This window comes from Calidris pugnax, unplaced genomic scaffold, assembly GCF_001431845.1.
Source record: "Calidris pugnax isolate Ruff unplaced genomic scaffold, ASM143184v1 scaffold540, whole genome shotgun sequence".
Classification (NCBI taxonomy): Eukaryota; Metazoa; Chordata; class Aves; order Charadriiformes; family Scolopacidae; genus Calidris; species Calidris pugnax.
Genome location: NW_015091579.1, coordinates 78,695 through 88,609, shown reverse-complemented (window position 1 = coordinate 88,609; position 9,915 = coordinate 78,695). Strand labels below are relative to the sequence as shown.

The 9,915-nt window shown below is 52.5% G+C and overlaps 1 protein-coding gene across 4 annotated transcripts in view; it reads right to left on the bottom strand.

Annotated features, from left to right (window-relative positions):
- Positions 1 to 9,915, bottom strand: part of VPS45 (vacuolar protein sorting 45 homolog (S. cerevisiae)) — a 41,108-nt gene that overhangs the window by 8,608 nt on the left and 22,585 nt on the right. For 3 of the 4 annotated variants that reach the window (XM_014961784.1, XM_014961783.1, XM_014961786.1), the window contains exons 11-14: positions 9,437 to 9,595; positions 7,267 to 7,374; positions 6,062 to 6,183; positions 3,260 to 3,391 (exon numbers count right to left, since the gene is read on the bottom strand). In XM_014961784.1, coding sequence (XP_014817270.1) covers positions 3,260 to 3,391; positions 6,062 to 6,183; positions 7,267 to 7,374; positions 9,437 to 9,595 — 521 coding nt within the window. The remainder of the gene's footprint in view (positions 1 to 3,259; positions 3,392 to 6,061; positions 6,184 to 7,266; positions 7,375 to 9,436; positions 9,596 to 9,915) is intronic. The other variant, XM_014961787.1, reaches the window with a different exon arrangement.

Sequence of the window (9,915 nt, the reverse complement as noted above, 5' to 3'; positions counted from 1 at the left end):
AAGATGATCTTGAAGGTCCCTTCCAACCTAGAAGATTCTGTGATGCTGTGACCCTCCCTCCCATCTGAAGGACGGGGAACCGCCGGAGAAGGAACCTGTTATGACTCCCAAGGAGATTCCCTGCCCCTAATCCTGACCCTCTGAGCTCTCCCTTTCACCTTTCACGAGTGTTTTTTCTCTCCCAGCTCTTGGTTGTAGACCCCATCACGTTCCTCACCCTCTCCCTGGGTGATATCAGGGAAGAGGCTGAGGAACAGGTGAAATACATGGATTTATCTGATGGAGGTAGAGGAGAGAAGCCAAAAAAACCTCTGGTTTTTACCTTGTAAAACCCCTGGGAGTGATTTCCAAGCTCCCCAGCAGAGCCTGCCAGTGGCTGCAGCCTGATTTTATCGATAGGGAATGGCTCCTATTGAACCATTCACGTCAGGATATGAGCTTTTTTATCATCCCCCCCCTTTTTGCCATCTCTACAGAGAGAAATCCATAAAGATCAACAGGGGACACATTCCCCTTGACACGGAAACTTCAAAGAGTTTCCTCTCCTCCTCTGGATGCTTCAGGATCTGTTTTTCATCCCGATGCTTATTATTTCCTCCCCCCCAACACATTTTAAAGCATCTACTGGACAACGCAGATGGTCTCTTAAACAGATAAACTGTAAATATACTCCTCTAACAACATAACCAGCTCTGGGGGGTTGTTTGTCTCCCCCCCCCTTGGAAAAAAAAGGGGAATGGATATCCCTTAAGCCACCTTCCCCCCGTTTTAAACACAGATGTTGAGCGTAATTTCAGCTGGGCTGGTAAGAACAATGAAAGCAGGGGATTAATGCGCTTACACGGGCCGCCCGGCGCATTAATATCCCAATCTCCTTGTTTATTGTGATATATCAACCCTAATCCGGCCAGAAATAAGCCCGGGTTCATTAAAGGAAAGCCAGTGGATTACCAGAGGAGTTAGGATGATAAAATCTGGTGTTTCCTCCCGTCAGGAATAGCTGGGATCGGGGTTAACACTCGTGGAGGGGGAAATTCCACATTTCTCAGGTGTTCCTGACCCCGTGTGCTCCTTCCTCTGCTCCTCCTCGGCCTGCAGGAGCTGAGCAGAGCCTTAAAAAGGGCTCCACTGACCCCAAACTTATAATTTTTAATCTTATTATTACCAATGTGGCCTCTCATCCCTTAGGAAATCTTACTCAAGCCACTCGGGGAAGGCAAATCACTTGGGGTTTCAGGATGGGACCCTCCATCATCCCTACCCCGGAATTCCCTGGGTGAACTTTGGAATAGTCAGCCCTTAAAAAGCAATGTTATTTTTTTTTTTTAGCTTTTCCTCTTTTTTTTCCCCTCACTTCCATTCTTTGAAATGCAAATTTTGAGCCAGCATCCTCGTTTTTCTGTAAATAATTCAGAGGCTGCACCAAAGCGAGGTGGAAGCCCCCAGTAACGTTCCTCCCTCCCAGCACAAATCCAAGATCTGGCTCCAAATCCCAAACTCCCTAAAGCTGGACTGAGAGACCATTCCCACTTGGAGACAAAGGAGGGAGTTGCCCAAAGAGGCCACCAGAAGAGCTGGGATGGCAACCTAAAGCCCAAACCCCCCCTCCTGCTCACCAGACGAGGAGGTACAGGGGGTGCCAGGCTGAATATGATGATATTTTATTCAACTTTGTTCTTTTTATCAGTCAAAAAGCAGCTTCTCCGTCCGCGGGTCTCTTTTTATTGCTATTTCTAGGCCTGGCTAAAGGAGGATTTAGTTCAAAGGCCACTTTGTGAAGCAGAAGGTTGAGGAAGCCGGGTAATTTGGGCAGGAATCAGTCGATATGTGGGCTAATACAGACTTGCCTTTGTAACCCACTTCAGAAAAGCAATTTACTGCTGGGCTCAGCCCCTTTTCCAATCGCCTGGCGCTAAAGCACGGGGCAAATTTCGATGAATTTGGAGGGTTTGGGCATTTTTTTCCACCATAGGAGCCACTGGATTTCCTTTGTGCTTCTGGTGCAGGCAGCTCTGGAGCCTGACGAGCCCTCCCAGGCGTGAAAAGGAAGGGCAAAAGTGCAAGGATTTTATAAATATCCCTCTCTGGGCTCCGAGGCAGCGGCAGAGCACGTATATGGGCTGGAAACCAAAGTGATTTTTAGCCTCCTCGCTGCCCCAGAGCCCACCTGTCAGTAAGTGGGATCAATGAAGTGCTGGACAGCTGTATTTCTGACTTCCAACCCCAGGGATGGTAATAAAGTGTGTTTCCTTCACCCCAGGAGGCTGCTCGGGCACCCAAAGCTCTTAATTACATCTGAAAATCTCCTCCCAGTGTTAATTTTTCCTTCCAGTTGCAGGACTGGACTTCCTTTGGGTTTCCACAGGGTGGAAACTCATGAGGAAACTCATCCCACCCCAGTTTGGAGCAGGGAGCTCCCTCAAAGCTGGGAGCAGCTGATGGAAAACGCTTGGGACTCTCCCAGGATTGATATTTCACGGCCTTTTCTGGTGCAACACATGGGAGAGAAGGGGGGGTCGCCTCTCACATTCCTATCATGCCATCCACGGCCCCACCTCGAGGGCTGGGGCCAGTTTTGGGCCCCCCGTGACCAAAAAAAAAGCCATTGAGGGGCTGGAGATGGTCCAGAGAAGGGCAACGGAGCTGGAGAGGGGGCTGGAGACCAAGGAGAAGGGACTGATGGAGGCCAAGGAGAAGGGTCTGGAGGCCAAGGAGAAGGGTCTGGAGAACTTGTGAGGAGCATCTGAGGGAGCTGGGGGGGTTGAGCCTGGAGAAAAGGAGACTAAGGGGAGACCTTCTGGCTCTCTCCAACCCCCGTTGGACCTTCTCCAACTCCAACCCACCAAAGGAGCGTGTAGCCAGGGGGGGTCGGTCTCTTCTCCCAACGGGACAAGAGGAAACGGCCTCAAGTTGCTCCAGGGGAGGTTTAGGATGGATTTGGGGAAAAATTATGAGCAGAAAAAACTCAACACATCTACTTCTTTGCACTCAAAATGGGGAGGTTTAGGATGGATTTTGGGGAAAATTATGAGCAGAAAAAACTCAATACATCTACTTCTTCGCACTCAAAACTGGTCAAAGGCAGGTTAAACCTTCCCCTGGGTAACATGTCCCTCAGATGTGTCCCTCAGACACTGATCTCGGACCATTTCTACACTTTTCTGTGTTTTAGGGCGTAACGGAGATCCCTTGGGTGCTGCCAAATTCCTGCTCGTGTCAGGAGTTTTTCCATCCAGAGTCAAAAAATAGGGTTTCTTACCTTTTTGTGTTGTGGATCGTGGTGCCCCCCAGGACGATGCGCACCCCGGGGTTGGTGCGGTTGAGGTTATAGACCGTCAGCGCCTCCTCGTAAGTCGCCCCTCCGATGATGAAGACGATGATGTCTTGGGGTCTGCAAGAAAAGAGGCAAAATCGAGGAGGGATCAGGCAAAAACAGGAGGATAAATCCTGTTCCACACACACCGGGGCGGGGTGTGTTGATTTCTCTTCCCCCCTCGTTGATTTCTCTCCCCAGACCACGTTTCTGTGACGGGCTTATCAAGGCTGACGTGGTGGAGCCTGTTGTTAAATCACCTGTTAAATTGCTTTTAAAACATTTTCTCTCCTAAACATTCACCCGAGGTGCTAAGGATGAAAAGCTCCCCCCCTTCCCCGCCGCCTCCACCACACACACACACACACACACACACACACACACACACACAGGCTCCCATGTTTAATGCATGATGGAGACGCTGCCGCCGGTAAATTCCAATCAATTCTGGAGCCAAACGAGGACAACGACGGCGTTTCCGAGCTCTGGGATTTGCTCCAAAGAGCAGGGACCAGCCACGGTTTTGCAGAGGGAGAATTCAGCTGAGAAAATACAAAATAACAGCCAAATTCTGTCCGTTTTCTGCTTTCAAAGGAAGGGCTCCACCTTCCTCACATCCCCTTCCCCAATCACCGGAGTTTTCCGCTCTGGGGGACAGCGGATCGTGCCTGAGAGGAGGATTTCTCCAGCACCTGCAGGGAGAAGGTCCTGCCATCCATCCCTGTGGGTCTGGAGCCCTCAAATCCCAACACCATGAACTCTCCGTTGCCCTCATCACCGCAGAGAAGGGAGGGAGGTGAAAACTCCCATTTCCCTTCACTGAATTTCACTGAATTTCACTGAATTTTTAGAGTTGGAAGGGACCATAGAGATCATCTAGTCCAACTCCCCTGCTGAAGCAGGATTGCCCAGAGCTAGAGCATGTTACTCAGGAGCATCCAGGAGGGTCTTGAAAATCTCCAAGGAAGGGGACTCCACACCCTCCCTGGGCAGCCTGTCCCAGGGCTCTGTCACCCTCACCGTGAAGAAGTTTCTCCTCATATTTGAGTGGAACCTCGTCTGGTCCAACTTGTGCCCGTTGCCCCTCGTCCTCTCACTGGGAACCACTGAAAAGAGTCTGGCTCCCTCCTCCTTCAACCCTCCCTTGAGATACTTGTAGGCATTGAGAAGGTCTCCCCTCAGCCCTCTCTCCTCCAGACTAAAGAGTCCCAGCTCTCTCAGTCTCTCCTCATCAGGGAGATGCTCCAATCCTTGAATCATCTTTGTTGCCCTTCGCTGGACTCTTTCCAGTAGTTCCCTGTCCCTCTTGAACTCTTCATCCAACTGCTGTTTCCCTTCAGTTCGAGGGAAGAATTAAAGCCCAACTAAACGATGTGCCCGTTCTTTGGAGCAGGGTTCTGAGGGGCAGGTTGGTGGAACCTTCTCCCAGAAATATTTAGAGGAATGTAAGAGAAACACAGCTCAGGAAAACGTGGGTGGGAACTGAAGAAGAGAAGGTAAAGGTCAGAAGAGCCTTTGTTTCTGGTTTGGGGATGCCTGGATGCGGTTCTCGTTGCGGATCCACCACAAATCCCATCCCTCAACCTCTTCTCCTTGGGTTAAAATCCACCTCAGTCATGAGGACAGGGTTTCTGTTGCTCGGGGCCTTGATACTTCACACCTATTCATTCCCTATTTTATTTCCAAAGGAAAATCTGTAGTAAGGCAGGTACTTCCTTGGTCTAACGGGGACAAACACAAAGAAATTGCTCCTTGTCTGACTATAATTCTTTCTTATTCATAAATAAAATCATTAATGTCCCCTGTTGGTGGCCTGGCGTGGAATTTGGATGCTCCAAAAGCCTTTTTTGATCTTCCTTGGATGGATGGCAACGCCCCAGGGCAAGGGGCTGAGGAGGAGGAGCATCTCCAAGAGAAGTCATGGTGCTCCTGGTGCTCGGGGCCCGCTCGTCACTGCTCACCCTTGGTCCCCAACTGGTTGGCCATGGGTTACTTCGTGGTTGATGAACCACCACGGAGCACCCAAAGGAAGCAAAGAAACGGTGGGATCTTCTCAAAGGAGACCACCCACCCCCAGAAGGAATAAAATAAACCCAACCACTAGAAGGCATCAAAAAATACCCAACAAAACCTGGTGGAATTTACCCTTCACTTACACCAAGGAAACGGCGGCGCCCAGGAAAGGAGCCATTGGTACAAAATGCCCCTTGTCATCTTCTCCCTCCATCAGTGTCCTCCCTCCCAGGCCCGAATTTACCCTTTAATGACTCTTTTGATGACAGATGAGCTCAGCTCCAGCTAATTCAGCTAAAAACCAGAGTTCTTTTCAATGACAGATATTAGCTGTATTCAGCAAGATCCCGCTCTCCTCGGGAATAGGAGCTGGCTGGGAAGGGAGAGCTCGCAGGGGGGACTATTTTTGGTATTCTACAAATAAACACCAGATGGCAAGGAGGGAAGTTAAGGGCCACGTCGAAATCCATCACGTGAGCATCCCAGCAGCTCGGGGGGATCCTTCACCTCGGAGGTGGAACGTCCCACCTTGTCCAGTGAGAAGAGACAACCCTCATTCAGTCTCAACAGCCCTCTCCAGGGCAGCTACTGGAGAAGGCCAGGAAGAGTGACACCATCAAGACATTTCTCTGCCCAAATTAAGGTTTTGCTCATCTCCAGGTAAAGAACAAAGCAAAGGGCAGCACTGGGAGGAGCAGAGAGACTTCAGTTCCACGTGGTTTTGTCCTCACCTACCTGTCCCGGAGGGTGTTGGGACCCAAGTAGGGGAACTGGTTGTCCTTGAGTTTCCCTTTGATGAGCTGGTCGAGCGTTTCCTGCAGGAGAGGCTGGTGCTGGGTGTACACGTTCTCCACGCCCTGCAGGGCAAGAGAAGCTTGTTAGGAATTACCGAAGCTCGTTAGGAATTACCGCCGCGCGGCAGGAGGGGGAGAGAGAGAGATCATCAGCATCATCTGATGATCCAGAGAAGGGCGACAAAGCTGGTGAGGGGTCTGGAGCACAAGTCTGATGAGGAGAGGCTGAGGGAGCTGGGGGTGTTCAGCCTGGAGAAGAGGAGGCTGAGGGGAGACCTTCTTGCTCTCTCCAACTCCCTGAAAGGAGGGGGTAGAGAGGTGGGGGTCGGTCTCTTTTCTCAAGTCCCAGGCGACAGGACGAGAGGAAATGGCCTCAAGTTGCCCCAGGGGAGGTTCAGGCTGGATTTTAGGAACAATTTTTTCCCTGAAAGGGTTCTCAGCCCTTGGAATGGGCTGCCCAGGGAGGGGGTTGAGGCCCCATCCCTGGAGGTGTTCAAAAGCCGGGTTGATGTGGTGCTGGGAGGGATGGTTTAGTGATGATGCTCCTTGTTTGTTGTGGGGGTGTCTATTTTTGTCAGTTGGGTTGACGGTTGGACAAGATGATCTTGAAGGTCCCTTCCAACCTAGAAGATTCTGGGATTCTGTGATCTGAGGGTCCCAGGGAGCCTTAACCACCAACCTCCAGATTTACAGGGGCTCTTCAGCAACTAAATCATAGAATCATAGAATGGTTTGGGTTGGAAGGGACCTCAAAGATCATCGAGTTCCAACCCCCCTGCCCTGGGCAGGGACACCTCCCACCAGAGCAGGTTGCTCAAGGCCCCATCCAGCCTGGGCTTGAACCCCTCCAGGGATGGGGCAGCCACAACTTCCCTGGGCAACCTGTTCCAGTGTCTCACCACCCTCAGAGTCAAAAATTTCTTCCTGAGATCTAACCTGAATCTTTTTTCTTCCAATTTAAAACCGTTTCCCCTTGTCCTATCATTACCCTTCCTGGCAAAGAGTCCCTCCCATCGTCTTCCATGAGAATTATGGCCTAAAAGCCCAGAGCGCTTACGATGAAATCTCTGAAGAGATTGAGTGCAAGTCTCACCCCACAACCGTTGACTAAAACCACCCTTATTTCATCTGCAGCTGATTTCATACCTTCAGGCCTTTGAGGAACTGTTTGGTGATGGCCACAGCGTCCTTGGGGCTGAACAGGTCGCTGCCCCGCACCCGCTTCCCTCCGTACTCCACCACGGCAGACACCAGCTGCAGGGAGAGAGGCAAAACCAGTCCTGTTAACCCAAGAAACCAACTTCCAGGCAGGTTTTACGGTCTCGTTTGGCTCTGTGGAGCTACTGGAATGATGGCCAAGGAGTCATAGAATCATAGAATTGCCCAGGGACCTCCAAAGGCCATCTAGTCCGACCCCCCCACAGTCAGCAGGGACACCCCCAACTAGACCAGGTTGCCCAGGGCCTCATCAGGCCTCACTAGGCCTCACCTTGAATATCTCCAGGGAAGGGGCCTCAACCACCTCCCTGGGCAACCTGTCCCAGTGCTCCACCACCCTCCCAGTGAAGAACCCTCTCCTCATCTCCAGTCTAAAGCTGTTCCCCTCCAGCTTGAAGCCATTGCCCCTCGTCCTGTCACTGCAGCCCTTTCTAAACAGGCTCTCCCCAGCCTTCCTGTAGCCCCCCCTCAGGTACTGGAAGGCTGCTATAAGGTCTCCCCGGAGCCTCCTCTTCTCCAGGCTGAACAACCCCAGCTCCCTCAGCCTGTCCTCGGAGCAGAGGTGCTCCATCCCCCTCATCATCCTCGTGGCCCTCCTCTGGACCCTCTCCATCAGGTCCATGTCCTTCTTCTATTGAGGGCTCCAGCCCTGCACACAAGACTCCAGGTGAGGTCTCACCAGAGCAGAGCAAAGTGGCAGAATCCCCTCTCTGGACCTGCTGGCAACGCAGCTTTTGATGCAGCCCAGGATGGGATTGACCTTCTGGGCTGCAAGTGTCCCCTGCCTGCTCATGTCCAGCTTCTCCTCCACCAGCACCCCCAAGTCCCTTTCCTCAGGGCTGCTTTCCAATCCCTCACCCCCCAGTTTGTATTGGTGGCCAGGATTGCTCCGGCCCAGGTGCAGAACCTTGCATTTGCTCTTGTTGAACCTCATGAGGTTCACCTGGGCCCACCTCTCCAGCCTGGCCAGGTCCTTTTGGATGCCATCCCATCCCTCTGGTGTATCCACAACACTACACAGCTTGGTATCGTCCCCAAACTTGCTGATGGTGCCTTTAATCTCCCTGTCTATATCATTGATAAAAATGTTAAACAGTATTGGCCCCAGCACGGCCCCTTGAGGAACAGTCAGGGGGGTCGATCCCCAGAGGATAACGCAGCACAAGGGGAGGGAAAGGGAAGAGGAGAATTATTCCCCATATCCAAGCAAGGGAGTGAGGAGGGAACCTCTCGTTGCCGTCGTCTGCTGCGGCGACAGCAGATCCTCCACACAAGGTGACATCATCCCAGCTCCTCCACCTCCTCTCCAGCTGCTCCCCACGTCTTGCCAAGCTCTGCCCCCCTCTCCCAGCCCCCAGGAGCCTCCGGCTCTCGCCTCCCCAGCAGGAGCTGAGGAAAAAGGGATGGGGAGGAAGAGGAGAAGGAGAAAGGAAGGAGGTTCAGGCCCCGTTTAGGTGTCGCGCACCCGTCCCAGGCTCCTGCCATCTCGGCTTTATTCAACCCTTCATAATGTCACTGATTTGAGATGTGGAAATTAAGGAATTAGTTACGCCTTGGAAAGTAACACCTGGGCCCAGCTGAGCTCAGGCTTCTCTTCGCAAGGTGTGAGGTGACTCAGCACAAAAGCAGGCCAGCTCTACAGCAATTAACAACAAATTACTTGGGTCTCTTTAGTCTGGAGAAGAGAAGGCTGAGGGGGGATCTGATCAAGGCCTCCAAATCCTTCCAGGGTGGGGGTCAGGAGGATGGGGCCAGGCTTTTTCCAGTGGTGCCCAGGGACAGGACAAGAGGGAACGGGCACAAACTGGAACAGGGGAAGTTCCATCTCAACATGAGGAGGAACTTGTTTGCTGTGAGGGTGGCAGAGCCCTGGCAGAGGTTGCCCAGAGAGGTGGTGGGGTCTCCATCTCCAGAGACATCCCAACCCCATCTGGACACGTTCCTGTGGGACCTGCTGTGGGTGACCCTGCTTGGGCCAGGCTTGGGACTGGGTGATCTCCACAGGTCTCTTCCCACCCCTGTGATTCCGTGATTTTTCCACCTCTGGGCTCTCCCCTCCCGCTCCTTCGTCCAGCAGAAGAAGAAATGGTGCCGTTACCTTTCGATACCTCTCTGAGACCCCTCTGTTCTTGAGATCAGCCACCAGCCCTGGCAGGCTGCTGCTGCTGTGGCGCTCGTAGTGCAGGGCGTAAAGCATCACCAGCCGCGCAGCGTCCAGCTCCGTCACCTTGGGGTTCTGCAGCAGCCGACGCACGTTCTGCGGCCAGACAGAGAGTGTTATTAGCAGAGAGGCCTCTCAAAGGACATAAAAAAGACATTGAGGTGCTGGAGCGGGTCCAGAGAAGGGCGACAAAGCTGGTGAGGGGTCTGGAGAATAAGTCTGATGAGGAGAGGCTGAGGGAGCTGGGGGTGTTCAGCCTGGAGAAGAGGAGGCTGAGGGGAGACCTTCTCGCTCTCTCCAACTCCCTGAAAGGAGGGGGTAGAGAGATGGGGGTCGGTCTCTTTTCTCAAGTCACAGGCGACAGGACGAGAGGAAATGGCCTCAAGTTGCCCCAGGGGAGGTTCAGGCTGGATCTT